This window comes from Hyperoodon ampullatus (genome assembly GCF_949752795.1).
Source record: "Hyperoodon ampullatus genome assembly, chromosome: 5".
NCBI lineage: Eukaryota > Metazoa > Chordata > Mammalia > Artiodactyla > Ziphiidae > Hyperoodon > Hyperoodon ampullatus.
The window spans coordinates 23972847-23992258 of record NC_136918.1 but is presented as its reverse complement, the minus strand read 5'-3'; the positions used below and the strand labels follow the sequence as shown (position 1 = coordinate 23992258).

At 37.9% G+C, this 19412-nt stretch overlaps 1 protein-coding gene across 1 annotated transcript in view; it reads left to right on the top strand.

Annotated features, from left to right (window-relative positions):
- Window positions 1-19412, top strand: part of LOC307052977 (ubiquitin-conjugating enzyme E2 E2) — a 358613-nt gene that overhangs the window by 299642 nt on the left and 39559 nt on the right. The window contains exon 5 of the mRNA XM_079704159.1: window positions 7294-7441. Coding sequence (XP_079560285.1) covers window positions 7294-7441 — 148 coding nt within the window. The remainder of the gene's footprint in view (window positions 1-7293; window positions 7442-19412) is intronic.

The window sequence follows — 19412 nt, the reverse complement described above, 5'->3', positions numbered from 1 at the left end:
GACTTACTGTAATTAGAAATTGGCAAAAAAACATACACATCCTCTCTCATGGAAGAGAGTATCCAGATAACAAATAATCACATGAAAAAGTGTTCAACATCATTAGCAGCTAAGGAAATGCAAATTAAAGCCTCAATGAGGTATCACTAAACCCTATCGGAATGGCTAAAATAAAGCATGTTGATAGCACTAAATGCCAGCGAGGATGCAGAGAAACTGGATCACTCTGCTGGCGTGCATGTAAAATGGTACATCTGCTCTGGAAAGAAGTCTGGCAGTTTCTTATAAAGCTAAATATGAGTTTACCATACATCCCAACAATTGCACTCTTGGACATTTGTCCCAGAGAAATAAAAACTTACGTTCACACAAACACAGAGAAATGTTCATACCAGCTTTATTTGTAATAACTAAAAATGGGAAGCAATCCATTGTCCTTCAGTGGGTAAATGGTTAAACAAACTGGTACATGCATATCGTGGATTACTACTCAACAGTAAAACAACAAAGTCTTGATACATGCAACAACTTAGATGGATCACAAGAGTATTATGCAGAGTGAAAAACATCCAATTTCAAACAGTTACATCCTGTATGATTCCATTTATATAGCATTCTTGAAATGAAAGAATTATAGAGAGAGGAATGAAGTTGTGTTTGTTGGGAATTCAGAAGTGGGGGGAGGACTGTGGCTAGTGAAGGGTCTCACAAAGGATGTTTGTGATGGACTGTTCTGTGTCTTGACAGCGGTGGTGGGCACACAAATCTACCCGTGATACAATTGCATAGGAACACATATATCCATCAGTGCATGTAAAACTGGTGATGTATGGGAAGGTCAGCGGACTGTGTCGGTATCACTCTCCTGTGATATTGGGTGAAAGTGGGGGAAGGATGTAGGTGATCTGTCTGTATTCTTTCCTACAACCTCATGTGAATCTGTACTTAGCTCAGAATTAAAAGTTTTTTAAAAAAATAAAAGAACAGGCATTGAGGCTGAACGGGAGAGCATGGACTTTTGGATCAACAAGGTTGTGTTCAAATTCCGGCTCCACCACTTACCAGCTGTGGGACCATGAGCCAGTTCTTAACCTCTCTGTGCCTCCGTTTCTTCATTTTTTTTTACCACAATAAGTTTAGTGAACATTCATCATCTCATATAGATCCAAAATTAAAGAAATAGGGAAAAAAATTTTATTAAAAATATGTATTTTTATTTTCAAAAACCCTTAGGATTTGCTCTCTGAACCACTTTCATACATAACGAACAGCAGTGTTAATTATATTTACCATGTTGTACATCATGTCCCTAGTGTGCTTATGTATCTTACTGGGAGCGTGTGTCTTTTTTTTTTTAAGTTTTTTTGGCTGCCTTGGGTCTTCATTGCTGTGCGCTGGCTTTCTCTAGTTGTGGCGAGTAGGGGCTACTCTTAGTTGCGGTGCGCGGGCTTCTCATTGCGGTGGCTTCTCTTGTGGCGGAGCACGGGCTCTAGGCGCATGGGCTTCAGTGGTTTTGGCACACGGGCTCAGTAGTTGTGGCTTGCAGGCTCTAGAGCGCAGGCTCAGTAGTTGTGGCGCATGGGCTTAGTTGCTCCGTGGCATGTGGGATCTTCCCGGACCAGGGCTCGAACCTGTGTTCCCTGCATTGGAGGCGGATTCTTAACCACTGCGCCACCAGGGAAGTCCCTGGAAGTGTGTATCTTTTGACTGCCTTCATCCAGTTCCCCCTCTGCCCACAAATCTGATCCATTTTCTGTGAGTTTGTTTTTGAAGTATAGTTGACCTACAACACTGTCTTAGTTCCTAATACACAATATAGTGATTCAGTATTTCTATACATTTCGAAATGATCACCACAGTCTAGTTACAATATGTCACCATGCAAAGGATATTACATTATTATTGACTATATTCCCCACACTCTACATTTCATACCTGTGACTCATTTATCTTGTAATTGCTAGTTTGTCATGTACCTTTAATCTCCTTCACCAATTTCTCTCCTCTCCCCACCAACCTTCCTTCTGGCAACCACCTGTTTGTTCTCTGTATCTGTGACTGCTTCTGCTTAGTTAAGTTTGTTCATTTGTTTTGTTAGATTCCACATATAAGTGAAATCATACAGTATTTATCTTCCTCTGTCTGATTTATTTCACTTAGCATTATACCCTCTAGGTCCATCCATATTGTTGCAAATGGCAAGATATCATTCTTTTTTATGGCTGAGTAGTATTCCAGTGTTTGTGTGTGTGTGTGTGTACACTACAACTTTATTCATTCATTTATTGATGAACACTTATGTTGCTTCCATATCTTCTATTGTAAATAATACTGCCATGAGCATAGGAGTGCATATATCTTTTCAAATTAGTGTTTTCGTCTTCTTCTTCAGATAAATGCCCAGGAGTGGAATTGCTGGATCATATCATAGGAATATAAATTGGTGCAGCAACAATGGAAAACAGCATGGAGATTCCTCAGTTTCTTTATTTAAAAAAATTTTTTTGTTTTATTGAGATACAATTGACATATAACATTGTATTAATTTTAGGTGTACAACACACTCATTTGATATATGTATATATTTTGAAATAAGTACCACAGTAAGTTTAGTTAGCATCTACCAACCTCACATACTTACAGCTTCTTTTTAAAGTGAATACATCTGCAAAGAAGATATACAGACTGCCAACAAACACATGAAAGAATGTTCAACATCATTCATCATTAGAGAAATGCAAATCAAAACTACAATGAGGTATCACCTCACACCAGTCAGAATGGCCGTCATCAAAAAATCTAGAAACAATAAATGCTGGAGAGGGTGTGGAGAAAAGGGAATGCTCTTGCACTGCTGGTGGAAATGTGAATTGGTACAGCCACTATGGAGAACAGTATGGAGGTTCCTTTAAAAACTACAAATAGAACTACTATATGACCCAGGAATCCCACTACTGGGCATATACCCTGAGAAAACCATAATTCAAAAAGAGTTATGTACCACAATGTTCATTGCAGCTCTATTTACAATAGCCAGGAGATGGAAACAACCTAAGTGTCCATCATCGGATGAATGGATAAAGAAGATATGGCACATATATACAATGGAATATTACTCAGCCATAAAAAGAAACGAAATTGAGCTATTTGTAATGAGGTGGATGGACCTAGAATCTGTCATACAGAGTGAAGCAAGTCAGAAAGAGAAAGACAAATACTTTATGCTGACACATATATCTGGAATTTAAGGGAAAAAGATGTCATGAAGAACCTAGGGGTAAGACAGGAATAAAGACACAGACCTACTAGAGAATGGACTTGAGGATATGGGGAGGGGGAAGGGTAAGCTGTGACAAAGTGAGAGAGAGGCATGGACATATATACACTACCAAACGTAAAATAGGTAGCTAGTGGGAAGCAGCTGCATAGCATAGGGAGATCAGCTCAGTGCTTTGTGAACACCTAGAGGGGTGGGATAGGGAGGGTGGGAGGGAGGGAGACGCAAGAGGGAAGAGAGATGGGAACATATGTATATGTATAACTGATTCACTTTGTTATAAAGCAGAAACTAACACACCATTGTAAAGCAATTATACTCCAATAAAGATGTAAAAAAAATAAAAATAATAAAAAAGATAAAGTGAGTACAATAATAATACTTTCCTCCTTTACTCATTTTGATGATTAACTGGCTCAGAGTAGTCTGAGCTAGCTTTTTCTCTTTTTTTACATTTTATTGGAGTATAGTTGATTTACAATGTTGTTAGTTTCAGGTGTACAGCAAAGTGATTCAGTTATACATATATATACATATATCCATTTCTTTTCAGATTCTTTTCCCATATAGGTTATTACAGAGTATTGAGTAGAGTTCCCTGTGCTATACAGTAGGAGTTTGAGATTAACATACACACATTACTATATATAAGATAGGTAACCAACAAGGATCTACTGTATAGCACAGGAAACTCTACTCAGATAGGTTTTTAAAATATGGTATTATAGACAAAAGCCACTCACCACGTACACTGGATCATAGAAGTATTTTGTCTTTTCATCTAGCACTTAAACAGCTAGGTACTCTCACTTCTCTGCAGAATTTTAATATCACAGGTATTCTCTATTTTATTAACTTCCGCCCATTCTTCTCTACTTTTATGGGATTTACTCTATCCTTTTTTCTTCCTTTGGACACATCTCAGGAAACTTCTTCCTCTTTAATATATGCATTTGAAGCTGTAGATTTCTCTTTCATTAACTGTTTTAGGCAAATCACAGATTTTGGTATTGGCAACCCAACATTTTCATTGTCACTCAGTTATAAACATAGCTGATTTTTTTTCTTTGATCCAAGAATTATTTGAAAATGTATTTTTCAGTTTGCAAACGTATGAAGGGGGACCTTAATAGTCTTAATAATTTTTGGAAATATGTTAAGCTTTCTTTGTGGCTTAGCATGTGATCAGTTTTTATAAATGTTTCTTATGTGCTTGGAAAAGAATAAGTATCCTTTAGTTGTTGAGCATGGAATTTCATCTTCCTTCAGTACCTTGATTTTGTTAATTTGGCTTTTCATATTTTCAGTATCCTTGCTATGTTTTGGTCTGGTTGACCAAATCTACTGCAGTGACAATGTCCCTCTTTGACTGTAGTTGTGTCATTTTCTCCTTATAATTCCTCCAACTTTTGCTTTTTATATTTTTGGCTATGTTGTTAGGTATAATACATTCAGAATTGTTATGTTTTCCTTGTGAATTATTAATTTCATCATAATGCAGTTATTCTCTTTATTCATTTTTGCCTTAAATATATTTATATGTTTTGCCTTAAGCATGTATTTGATCTGATAGTAAAAAAAAAAAAAAACTCTTTTTAGCTCTTTTTTTAGTTAGCGTTTGCATAGTCTATGTGCCCAGGATTTAGAATTCTCAGGAGAAACACTCTTCTCCCAATTCCAGTGCCCAAGTTCTCTGGCTAGTGTCTTAGCTCTCTCTCCCATGAGGCATTATCTTTTCAGGTTCAGTCATTTACTGAAAGACTAGTTGCTCCGGTGGCCTAATTTATGTAAGGGCTCTCAATTCCAAACCCTCACCACCTACAGACCTTAGGTTTCATCTTCTTTCTCCATGAGGGCATCAAACCCCAAGCCCCACCCCTGGCAGCTACACCGTCAGCTCATGTGCTTGCTGTGATTTTTGGTTTTCAGTTCTGGCCTCTGGGGATGCCTCTTGCCCATTCAGCTTTGCATTTTAAAGACTGTTAGTTATATTTTCTTCAACGTTTCTGGGTGTTTGGGATGTGTGGGTTTGGCGGGGGTATCTTGAGGTTATCCGGTCTGGCATGTTGCTAACAGGGCTAGTGCTCATGTAACCTGAGAATGGTACCATGTGTTGAACAGTAATATTGATAGAAGGCCCTTTCTGACCTTGACATCATAAAAATTCAGCAAATCTGATGTTTGAGTAGATACTGGATGCTCTGGTGGGGTGGCAGCACCTACAAAGATCTGCCATGTGGGTGTTTCTTGGTTCAGAGTCATTTTGAACTTAGAGTACCAGAAGGACTGGTCTTGAGAACACCAAGATTTTTAAAATATTCCAGCTTATAAATTTGAGAACACTTATAAACATGGTATTAGTAAATAGCATTAAAATCTTATTGCTTACATAAGACTTTTGTATTGATAAAACAGAATTTTATCAGAGTTACAAAACTGATTTGGACTTAACTTTTTCAATCAAAGTTCTTGAAAATTTTTTATAAGCATGTTTCAGAATTATGCCTAAGCAAAGTACAGTGGCGATCTAGCTATTATAGGTAGGCTGCACTAATACTACATTCAAAATACAGAATTTAAGGAGGAAAATTATAACTAATACAGTTTTTCCATGAACTAAGTGTCTTATTTACATATGTTCCCTAGTTCATGTTTTTAAACTGTAACATAGAATAATGTTTATTTCCTTTTTGTAGTATTGCCATGTTTTTTTTAAATTTAATAATGTGCAAAATCCTTCAAATAACTGGAATCTAAGAAAAGTTTCCTTTGCAATTTTTATTTTTGAAAATGTCTTTCTGTGAACTTTTTTTCGAGCCTTGAGTTAGTTTTCCCCTACGAGCATTCCTGCCATTTCACCAAGAGCAAATTCAGCCCCCAGAATGTTCGTTAAGTGATTAGACTCTTCATCAAAAGCAGAATGTCATGATTTTGCCGCTGGAGTTTAGTCCTCTGTGCCCAGAATGAGAAGTTCTAAAATAATGATTTTGTTTATTGATTCTTCTCATGTGCCGAAGGAACAATTAAGTATAGGGTCAACTAGTGACCCTTGGATTATTTTGTCTAATAAAAGGTGTGTCTACCAGTCAGAATGGCCATCACCAAAAAGTCTACAAACAATAAATGCTGGAGAGGGTATGGAGAAAAGGGAACCCTCCTACACTGTTGGTGAGAGTGTAAATTGGTGTTGGCACTATGGAGAACAGTATGGAGGTTCCTTAAAAAAGTAAAAATAGAGCTACCATATGGTCCAGCAATCCCATTCCTGGGCATATATCCGGAGAAAACCATAATTTGAAAAGATAGATGCACCCCAATGTTCGTTGCAACACTGTTTGCAATAGCCAAGATATGGGAGCAATCTAAATGTCCATCGACAGAGGAATGGATAAAGAAGATGTGGTATATATATATATATATATATATATATATATATGTGTGTGTGTGTGTGTGTGTGTGTATATACACACACACACACACACACATATACAATGGAATGTTACTCAGCCACAAAAAAGAATGAAATAATGCCATTTGCAGGCACATGGATGGACCTAGAGATTATCATACTAAGTGAAGTAAGTCAGACAGAGAAAGACAAGTATCATATGATATCACTCATATGTGGAATCTAATTTTAAAAATTGATACAAATGAACTTATTTACAAAACAGAAACAGACTCACAGATTTCAAAAACAAACCTATAGTTACCAAAGGGGAAATGTAGGCAGGGAGGGATAAATCAGAAGCTTGGGATTAACATACACACACTACTATATTTAAAATCAATAACCAACAAGGACCTCTACTGTATAGCACAGGGAACTCTACTCAATATTCTGTGATAACCTATATGGGTAAAGACTCTGAAAAAGAGTGAATATATGTTTATGTATAATGGAATCACTTAGCTGTACACCTGAAACTAACACAACACTGTAAATCAACTGTAATAAAATTTTATGAATAAATAAATAGTGTGTCTATTTATATCAACTTTACATTTTCTTCTAGGTTACCTTCCGAACCAGAATTTATCACTGTAATATTAACAGCCAAGGCGTGATCTGTCTGGACATCCTGAAAGACAACTGGAGTCCGGCGCTCACCATTTCTAAAGTTCTCCTGTCCATCTGCTCTCTTCTTACAGACTGCAATCCCGGTAAGAGATTTGTAATCCAGTAATCCAGAATTGGAGCTACTCAAAGCTTGAATGTCAGTCCTTAGTAAATTGTTTATCACTGCCAGTACTACCACTAGCACTATTATTTTTATTCTTATTGATCTTAAGTTTTCATAGTTTGTAACTGCTTTCTTTTTCAATTCAGTCTGGTCATTGGTCTTTTGAAAACTTATTATTTGCCAAGAAGGAAAAAGCATAGTGTGATAAGCATGAATGAAAAATCATTTTAGATGGGGAAGTGCATTTAAAGAATGTGTTACATTCTGCTTCCAAATAATAATAAAAATGCAAATTGAATAGCTAGATTTTCAATTAGGTGCCTACCAGAAGATGTTCATTTGGGAAACGTGGGCTATTAAAATCCGACAGCCACCAGGCAGCACCACACACACGTCACCATTTTCGCATCTCAATAATCATGCATCCTTACAAGCTATTAGGGCCAAAAAACTCCTGAACTAGGAAATACCCAAAAAGTCAACAAGGAGATACAGCTTCCCAGGAAACCTGAAAAGAGCCTATGGCCAAGCCCTTGAGGCTTGCTGGTATGCTTAATGCTGAAAATTCTTACTTCCTGTTTTCCTAGATGCGTGATTACATGTCTTTGACCAGCTTCTTTTAACTAAAAGACTGACCAACTGCCAATTTTTTTACATATTTGGGTGTATTTTGGAAAATACAAAAATCCAAAGGTTTTTCACTGGGGTTTTCATTGATGTTCTCAATGAGAAATTCTTCATTGAGTAGTTAATTAATAGTCTTAATGTTTTCTGAGATTCCATCTACTATGTTCAGGAATGAACTCACTAGATAAGTGAAGTTTTAGATGAGAGAAATGGCAAATGGGAATCGAGGTCTCTCTTAGGTCCCTGGCTGGTTAATAAAACATGAAGAAATTATCATCTTTTCCATTTTTGTATGTTTGTTGTTTTTCAGTAATAAAAATTTTTTTAGTGAAGGCATTTAAAAACAGAATCTAATTAAATTGTGATATATGTAGACTATATATAACAAATTAATGGTTTTAACACCAAAAAGAAAATGTAGTTGTGCAAGATCATTATAAAATATTTTTTTAAATTAATTCATACTTCATGCTGGATAGTGAAGTTCAATCATGATGTACTAATTTAAAACTAAATGACAAATACTTTGTTTTTTCAGTCTCACTATTCCTATTTCAATCCTATTTGTCTCTGTGACGCTGTATAACCTCATTTGGAGGTCTTGTCTTAAAAAGGCTTTTTGTGTGTGTGATATTTCCTTTTGGAAATGTTGCAACGTGGGACTACATCTGCCTCCCCACTCTCCAAAAAGTACTTCTTATGGGGTTTGCTGAAATTTGGAGAGGAGGGGTTTTTTTTGTTTTTTAGAGAAAAAATTTATTTTGAGAGGTAAGTCACTTATCAAGTACACCTTAAATTCACAGTGTTATATGTCGGTTATAGCTCCATAAAACTGGGGGAAAAAGAAAGAAAGCAAAAAACACTTCTGAGACTCTACTATTTATGAGGCACTTCTGAGCCTCACACAAGATGAATAAGAAGTCTTCACTTCTTATACATGGAATAAGGTGTCACTTCACACTTAGAGAAAACTTGGTGCCGAGAGGCAGTCCTTACCCCAGAGGGAACCACGTGAGCTAAAATGGACCCATCACCTCATTCTCTTCTCTATGGAGGTGACCCTGCGCTCCACCAGAGCCTTCTCTCAGCAGTCAAGAAAGGTTTCCGTTCCGTAAGTTAGAGTTTTTTCTGTGTCTCAGAAAATTAGAGACACATTCTGCAAAAAAAATAAAAAATCACCCCTGGCTAAAGGAAAATCACATAAATAGGATAAATAGGTTTTGAAAATTATGCTATGAATAGTAAGAAAAAACCTAAAGCTAGTAATGTTCCTTGAGTGTCACCAACTAGAGATAGCCTATCTGGTATAAGAATAGAATACTATCTGTAAAATACATGGTAACAAACTAAGTGTTCATACTTTAACACACATAAAAAAGGTTTCTAATCGGCACATCATTTACAGGTATGTTCACACTTCTAGGGTTTTAAACAAAGTTATCAAAAACAAGTCAAAAAAGTCCATTGTTTTGTTCAGTGGATTTATTACACACTTTTCTGGTACACTTCCTTCTAGTCTCTGCTGATTTTTCTCCCTAGATTTATGTTAAACTTCAATCTAACCTATTTTCAAACAGTCACAAATGTAAGTTTGATAGACTATGAATAAAGATTTTCCCACACTGAGTCTGCAGACCTATTTTAACAACAGAAATGCTGTCAGCTCAGAAGTAGGCTTTGCATGAAGACACAGATTTAACCAACTTTATAAGGGCTCCCACTCTTGTTCCTACATGAAATGGGTTTTTTTTTCATCTTTTTTCATATTTTTCTCATAATTTACATTTGTCTCTTTGAAGAATTTTTGGTCCATTCAGAAACAGATGTTTTGTGTTTCAGTGTGGGGCTACACACCCTTTCTTGCGTGGTATTGATAGTCAGCAGATGTTGATTTAAAAACCAGCTCCACTGTTTATTACTTGTGTGACCTTGTACTAGCCATTTAACTTTCCTCACCCTCAGTTCATTATATCAAACGGACATTATCCTCAGCTGTACCTAAATCACAGGATTCCTGTGAGTTTAAAATGAGATGGTGTATGTGAAAGCCCTTTGTAAGCATAATGGATTGTTCTTGACGTTATCTCTCAGAATTTCTATTTAGGACTCCAAATGGGCATCCATTTGATGTGATAAGTACCCTCTCAGCTGCATTTAACTGAGAGAAGATAGTATTAAATAATCTCTAACAAACACCACCTCCTCAGCATGGACCCTTTTGGATTTTTTAATCTGAAAAAAAGCCTAGTCCTGAATTAGTAGTGCCGAGACTATATTATCTCTTGGGAAAGATTATCTGTCAGGTGGCAGATGTCCAACCGTTACCAGCCAGGTGACGGGTGCACCAGGGGTAACTATTCTGTTCCCAGCAGGTCTGTTCTAGGCAGGTCTCCCTGTTCACACTTCACAGGGGTGTTTATTGGGCCTGCTGTGACACTCTGCTTTGTCAGGCATGGCTGGCTGCCAGAGTATGGCTGTGACACACTGCTGGGAGCAAAGGGACAGCCAGAGGAGTGGAGGTTGATGGGCTCAGAAGGTCAGCACCAGCCTCCCAGATCCTCTGACTGTGGTCCTGCTTGGTGAACATGATTTAATCCATGAATTGCTGAAGTTCCCAGTAGTAAACACATTTCCATCTTTCATGGCAGAGCCCCTATTTGCAAACACTCTATTCTCAAGCGTATATAAAATTTAAGCTCTGTTCTATTTAATGTCATCTTTCAAAGTTTGTTTTTGCTGTTTTGTGGTTGCCTTTTCAAACTCTTAGCTGTTTTAGCATATCCTTTATATGAAATCTGTTGATTTATTATTTAAAATCTGCGTATATAATGGTCTTCAGGCCTATTAATAATGGGTATTTTCCCTCATACAAAATGAACTATCCTGAGAACACTGACAGTTATGAGATAAAATAAGGTCAACAGTTTTCCTGTCCCAAATGCTTTATTCACAGAGTAATGTCCAGAAATATTACTAATTTTTTTTCATAAATCTACGTAACATCTGGCATCATTAATCTCAGTTCTTTCTGCTCTACTACTGTTGCTTTCTAAAGTGTTATGAACTTGTTTGATTCTTTTGTTGTGGTGGTGGTTCCCTAAGTGCTGAAATGGAAGATGTTGGCATTTCATAATATGGGGAAATTCTGAAAAGACAACTTGGTGGTTATAAACTTTTTTGTTCCACACTCTCAATTCATTTATACCTAAGCCTCTATTTCTGTGGTGTGTTCTTAATAGAACCATCCAGGCCTTTTTTTTTTTTTTTGCTGAAAATCTCTACTGAGCTGCTAAGCTTTCCCCTTCATTCTGACTGTGACCATCAGGCTACTAACTCCTCTCTGCCTCAGCCTTCTGGTCTGTAAAATAGGCATAATGATAGTGCCTACCTCAGGACACATCATGAGATTCTTATGCTCTTGTGAACTGGTTTGATTCTAAATGTGATTCTGACACTGTATCATGCAAAAATTCTGCCCCCCAAAACATATACCACTTAGGAGATAATCGGAAATTGGAAAACCAAGTATTGGATATTGAGGGATGATTGCCAGAAATTTTTAGGCATAATAAAACAGAATTGTGATGCTGAATTATTTATCTGTCCTCTCCTTTTAGAGATCCATACTGAGTGCTTTGCAAATACACTCTGTGTATTTCATTCCCTGATAATCTGCTTCACACTCCAGGCTGCCTGCGGTGAGCCTGGCCAGCAGGGTCCCACGTCCATAAACAGCCGAGAGGTCTTCGTCCACCACTTTTCAAGCAGGCAGAATGCCCCAGGCCAGGTCACTTGAAGATGCTCTGAGCACACCCACAATCGTCACACTCCTCCCCTCCCCCCATCATCTGCCAAATGAAATCAAGGATCGGTTACTCCCAGTCTCAGATTTATGCAGATCTTTATTAGAACAACAAGTGGAGCTAAGAATGGCAGCTAATTAACCCTCTGCCTTACACAGCGATTAAGCCAAGGGTGCACGCAGCTGCAGCTTCCCTGGTGAGAGTTCTGTTCTTCCCAGACGCAGGAAACAGAGGGAGGAATCTGCTCCCCGGGACCCTTTGATAGGGTTCAAATGACCTCCTCCTTCCCCAGCATCACAGCCCTTAGCTCCAGACCTCTTATGGCCTGTTTTTTACCAACTAATACAATCCTTATCCACCAGTTGTCTCAGATACATCAACTTTGATTGTTACCAATTGCTTGTCTTTGCCCTGGTTATGATTCCGTAGTAAATTGTGTTACTATTAAATATTAAACTTTTTGATAGTGACTGCTGAGGGGTGGGGACCATAAAATAGGATTAATTATTTCAACACAGATGTATTTGTGTGGATTATTTACACTACGTTTGTGAGCTCTTAGGCTGATGCAAGGTACACAAATGGAATTTAAGAGAATTCCGTTGCTTACAACAGCAACGCAAACCTTGCTTCCGCATACCCCATTCTACTCCTACACTTGAGAACTGGCAGAGAACAATTTATTTAACTGAAATTTAGGGAAAGCTGTAAAAGTGATAAGCCTACCTGTTTTCAAAGCAGGCTATCTTAACAGGAATGCAAAAAAAAAAGTTGATTTTTCTAGAACAGACATTACAGATGGCTATGTAGACATCAGATATCTTCTGATACCTATGACTTTTTTTTTTTTTTTTTTTTTTTTTTTTTGTGGTATGCGGGCCTCTCACTGTTGTGGCCTCTCCCGTTGCAGAGCACAGGCTCCGGACGCACAGGCTCAGCGGCCATGGCTCACGGGCCCAGCCGCTCCGCGGCATGTGGGATCCTCCCGGACCGGGGCACGAACCCGTGTCCCCTGCACCGGCAGGCGGACTCTCAACCACTGCGCCACCTGGGAAGCCCGCTATGACTTTTTTTTTAAGTGAGAAACTTTTAATGTAGAAATACACGGTACCACATACAGCTAACTTCAGGCTGTTTTCCTTGTTTGTGAAGAATTGGCTTCTCTTCTAGAATATTACATGTTGAATTCCAAAAGCCATTCCAATCAGTACTTCCAAATATAGATGTAAATAAACTATAATTTGTAGTCATTTGTCTTCCCTGACGCCTTGTACAAGAAAGAGAAAGCTGTAGTTATATGTAGTTAATTAAACTACCTGGTATTTTAAATACCAGGAGTTAAACGGGGACCAAAAAAATGTATAAAGGGCCTTGGGTTCTGGCTCAGTGTCCACTGTAGACTCCTGGGGTCACTGCCCCCTCTTGCCCCATCAGTGCCCGTAAGCTTACCCAGATCAATTTGGAAATATGCTGTCTAGGGTGTGGAGGTTCTAGAAGAACTGAGGCTTCATTGAGAAGGATGAATAAAGCCAGGGAATGTGCATCATTAAAAAAAATGACGTTTCAGTTTTGCGAATGAAAGAAGTTTCACAGAAAGTATTCTATACCATCATAAATTAGGTTAAAAAAACCCAGAAAATAGAAATTCTGAGATATTCACCTTGACCTATATATTTATAATTGTGACTCTTGAATGCTATTAAAAGGATTGTTTCCCTACCTTGTCACTCTGTAGAAAGAAACCCTTTATAGTTATCTTACAAGGTATACTGGTATATAATAATGAAACTGAAAGATCCAGTTGTAACATTTTGTCAAAGGATGATTTTCTAGGAAATATTGAATGATAAAGGAAACTTAAAATTACCTGATCATGGGTTCAGACTTTGGATTGCCATGTAGTGAAATAAGGGAAAAGGATTCCTCTTTGAGACAAAGAGTTGCCAGGTAAGGGCTGGGGGCTTTAGTGTGTAGGTGAAAGACAGAGGTGCAAGTGTCCTAATCAGCCTTTGGTGTTTCTATTGATAATTCATGTAGGCAAGTCTTTTTTTGTTCTTTTCTGGCTGTAGACATAAAATAAACTTTATTTTTAGAGCAGTTTTAGTTTTACAGCAAAATTGAGCAGCAAGTACAAAGTGTTTTCATATACACACACCCACAGCCTCCTCCACTGTCAGCATCCTGCACCAGAGTGTACATTTGTTACAGTCAATGGACCTGCATATAGGGTTATCCCTCAGTGTGCGTAGATTACGTTAGAGCTCACTTCTGGTGTTGTACACTCTACGGGTTATGTCAAATGCATGATGGTATGTACTATTACAGCACCACATAGAATAGCTTCACTGCCCTAAAGTCCTCCATGCGCCACCTGGTCATCCCTTTCTCATCCTTAACCCCCAGCAGCCGCTGATCTTTTTCCTGTGTCCATAGTTTTGCCTTTTCCAGAAGGTCATATGTTGGAATCATACAGTATTTACCTTTTCAGATTGGCTTCTTTCAATTAGTAATATGCATTTAAGGTTGCTCCATGTCTTCTCATGGCTTGATGGCACGTTTCTTTTTAGCTCTGAAAAATATTCCATTGTGCAGTTGTAGCACACTTTATCCATTCACCTACTAAAGAACACCTGGGCTCTCTGTTATTTTCCATGGATCTATTTATCTATTCTTTCACAGCGCCACACTGTTTTGATTACTGTAGCTTTATAGTACATTTTGAAGTTGGAAAGTGTCCGTCCTGTGACTTTGCTCTTTTTCTTTAATATTGTGTTGGCTATTCTGGGTCTTTTGACTCTCCGTATACTTTAGATTCAGTTTGTCAATATCCACAAAATATTGATAACTTGCTGGGATTTTGATTGGGATTGTGTTGAATCTATAGGTCAAGTTGTGAAGAACTAGCATCTCGACACATTGAGTCTTTCTATCCATAACACAGAATAGCTCCATTTATTTAGTTCCTTTTTGATATCTTTAATCAGAGTTTTGTAGTTTTCCTCGTATAGATCTTGTACACATTTTGTTAGATTCATACCTAAGTATTTCCTTTTATCGGGTGCTAATGTAAATGATACTGTGTTTTTAATTAAAAATTCCACTTGTTCATTACTGGAATATAGGAAAGTAATTGACTTTTGTACATCAACTTTGTGTCCAGTAGCATTGTTATAATTACTTATTATTTCTAGGAGAATTTTTTTGTCTCTCAGATTTTCTACCTAGACAGTCAGTGTCATCTGTGAAAAAATACAGTTTTATTTCTTCCTTCCTAATCTGCATACTATTTTTTTCATTTTCTTCTTTCCTTCTTCTTAGTTAGGACTCCCAGTGTAATGTTGAAAAGGAATAATGAGAAGGGACATTTCTGCCTCTTTCCTGACCTTGGTGAGAAAATGAAAACTTCCTCACCATTAAGTATGATGATTGCTGTAGGTTTTTTTGTAGATTCTTAAAATCAAGTTGAGGAAGTTTCCCTCTATTTCTAGTTTGCTGAGGGTTTTTTTCATGAATAGGTGTTGGATTTTGTCAGATGTTATTTCTGCATCTATTGATATAATCACATGATTTTTCTTCATTAGCCTGTTGATGTGATGGTTTTACATTAATTCATTTTGTAATATTGAACCAGTCTTACACACCTGGGATAAATCCCACTTGGTGGTGAGGTACAATTCTTCTTATATATTGTTGCTAATATTTTGTTGAGGATTTTTGCATCAATGTTTATGAGAGATATTGGTCTGTAGTTTCCTTTTCTTTTAATGTCCTTGTCTGGTTTTAGTATTAGGGTAATGCTGGCCTCAGAATGAGTTAGTAAGTATTCCCACTGCTTCTATTTTCTGGAAGAGATTGTAGAGAATCGTTATAATTTCTTCCTTAAATATTTGGTAGAATTCATCAGTAAACCCATATGGGCCTGGTGCTTTGTGTTTTGGAAGGTCATTAATTACTGGTTCAATTTCTTTAACAGGTGTAGGCTGTAGACAAGCCTTTATCTAACATAACCATCATTTTGCTATCTTTCCTTAACAGCCAATGTGTCTAGGTTAAAAAGAACATTAGCTGCTTATTATTCTTTTGATAGATCATTGTCCAGAAATGCTGACCTCCAAAACCTTTGTTGCTTTCATAGTTAAATATATCTCCTTCATAGGTTTGGTTCTTTTAAAGATGGTAAAAACTAAACTTTACCATATTTGTTGATATACGGGATGAGATGCACTTAAAATGTGCCCATAAAGTTTCACCTTCATAACTTAAGAAAAGGGCCATTGGGGAAATTGCTCCCAGTGGTAAATATGAAAATACAGCCTTGGATTTATCATCCTCCTGTTTTTTTTCTGGCTTCCATTTCCTTACCTCTGACCTAGGGAATAGCTGTGACCAGGGAAGAGCTGTGCTTTGGTGTTCCTAAAGCAGGAAGATTAATCCCGGGGTCGCAACTGCAATTCCACTCTCTTTTTAACCATTATGGAGTTGTCCACTCATCCTTTGTAAGGATTCTGATTGGTGTGTCCCACGACAGCGTGTACAGTAAAAATCTCACCATTTCAGTATAATTAAGAAAAGGTCAGCCTGATTAGTTATTTTTTAATGAATTGTAGGAAATTTTAAATGAGTGAAGACCGAATACTTTTAAGCACATATAGGGAACATTAGTGAAATGTTGAGACTGGATGCCCTGTAGACTCTGTTTTACCAAGGAAAGGGGTGAAAGTGGGTTTTTCATGTTCAGAAAAATAGAGAAAATGGTTATAATTAACCCTAATATATCCCTCACCTAATACATATTCAAAACTTACCTTTATTTAGGGTTGAGGTATTATTACAGGTTAGCAAGTACTCTTTTAGACAGGCTGACTAGTCTCAGATAATATTGCTTTCCACCATTCATTTTCACAGCAACCCTTTTTAAAAGGGATGAAACAGTCAACTTCAGAACGGGTTGTTGCCTCACAATTATTATTAATATTCGTTACTGAAGGGTGCAATGTGTGTTGCTGTGGACAGTAGGCCACTGAGTGAAGTCTTGTTTTTTTAAGGAGAAATGACGATAAACTATTTAAGTAACACATGTTTGAAATCATTACCATGCACTGTAGTGTTTTAATATGGAAACTTTAGAATTCTGAAACGTAATAAAACACCTCTAATTGTCCAGAAATGTACTTGTGTGGACAAAACATCAGATGATTAACAGTTTGCCTTTTTAATTTGGATATTTGAGATCGTATTGTCTGGGGAGAAATATCATAATTATGGGAATTTGAAGAGTTAATGTAACCCTACCAATGTCTGGCACCCTTAACAGATCAGCAGTCATCTTTACTTTTCCTTATTTTCTAACTCAGCCTTCAATTCAAAATTGGGCCTGGGGGCTTCCCTGGTGGCACAGTGGTTGAGAGTCTGCCTGCCGATGCAGGGGACACGGGTTCGTGCCCCGGTCCAGGAAGATCCCACATGCCGCAGAGTGGCTAGGCCTGTGAGCCATGGCCGCTGAGCCTGCGCGTCCAGAGCCTGTGCTCCGCATCGGGAGAGGCCACAACAGTGAGAGGCCCGCGTACCGCAAAAAAAAAAAAAAAAAAAGCAAAATTGGGCCTGGGAAGGGGCTGTCAGTAACAGCATGTGCAATAATTCTTATATTAAAAAGAAGATGCTTCTAAAATGTCAGACTAATTATTCCTACCCAACGGCAATAACTTCTTTCTCTTTTTCTTCTCTTTCTGTTCGTCCTTTAAGAGATCCTGGAGCCTCATGCTTATTATGGGTGTTGAATTTCTGGTTGTGTCATGTTGGTGAAGAATCCTGTACTAAGCAGTACAGGACTTCCTTTAAACCACAGGCATATGTCTTTCCACGACAGGTGTGTTCCTAGGAAAAACTTATAAATCAAAATATTTTTGGTGTATTTGAAGAACTTTTCTGCTGCAGCGTAGCGTATGGAGGAGCGAAATGAAGCACTTTTAAACTTGAGTAATGAACGCCCCCATTTGTTTTTTTCTTAAAAATGCAAGAGTTTTTTCCCCCTAATTCAGCACCGCCTTTCCTTTGAGGGCATTTCCCCAAATTAGTCATATTGTTTGTGATATTCAGGTGCCTAGGCCAGCTGACAGAAGCCTGCCAGCCGTGTGCCCAGTGGGCAAGCATGTAGGTAGGACCTTTTGGGGGGACTTAACATCAGTGAAGAGCTTCGTGGCCACACCTTACCCTGGTGACTGACTCTTGTGCAGACTGGCTCCTGTGATGGAAATGTGTTCATCCACAGTCTAATTCAAATACATAAGGGAAATTAGGATAAATGGAGACATAGAGGACATGTCTTTACAGTATATTGAGCTTTGGATGCCAGCGTTAGGTTTTTAGAAGAAAAACTCTAGAAAAGAGCACTCAGCTACAGTGCATGAATAAATAACCCTGCTTCACTCGGGCAATGACACACAAGAGTACCAGCCACCCCTGGTCCTCTGTAGAAGGGTGCATTTACCTGAGGAATGTGTACGGTTTTTATCTAGGCAAGGGTCACCTAGGGCTGGTGTATAGTAACTTCAGCCTTATCCGGAATAGTTTTGAGCCTGCAGAGAACGCATGCTTTCAGTGGAGTTACATTCCAAATACTGTGAAGAGGGAATTCCCTGGCAGTCTGCAGTTAGGACGCCGAGCTTCCGCCGCAGGGGGCCCGGGGTCAGTCCCTGGTTGGGGCACTAAAATTCCTCAAGCCACGTGGCGTGGCCAAAAACAAAACAAAAACAAACCAACACAAATACTGTGGGTAGCTTAGAGCTGGGATTCATCACATCTGAGTTCAAAACAGCCTGTGTCTAGTTCGGTAAGTTTTTAAGTGAAAGATTACTGTTTGTGGGAGGGTTTTGTTTGCTTGTTTGTTTAATTCTCTGGAAAAGTGATTTAAAGTCGCAGTTATTCTAACCAGACAAAGAAGCCTGTGATTTACATGGGAGAGTTGTGTTTGGGGAACTCAGTTCTAACCTTGGGTATATTCATAGTGTTCATCATGGAGGAGGGTATCTAAGGTGAAAAAAAAGGGGGTTCTAGATGCATGTACTCCTTGATTATGTATCTATAGTGGCTCTTTCTTTTTTCAAGTGGAAATATCTTTAGTGTATTTTCTTGTAAAAATAATGCATGCTTTTTAATTTTTTCTTAAATCAACTGTCGTTTAAATGTAAGTATTTAATTTTCCTTTGAGGCTCTTTGCACTGCAAACTCCAATTCAATGGGACTCAGCAAAGTATATTTGTCAGTTAAATTTGTCTCATTATAATATGGTGTAGATTTAGACTCACTGACCTCAACGTTTTAGCCCTGGCTTTGATCCACTTCTGCTTAGCATTCCCTGTGCATATTTTCTTATCCCTTAATTAATATAAATCTAGACATGGATTAGCTGTTGCTACACATTTTGTTACAAAGTCATCTATTGCTGTCCCTGCAATAATAACCTGTAATTTATTAGTTTGGAAGTTGATCTCATTAAAAAGTTGCTGTATATATTAACTCGTG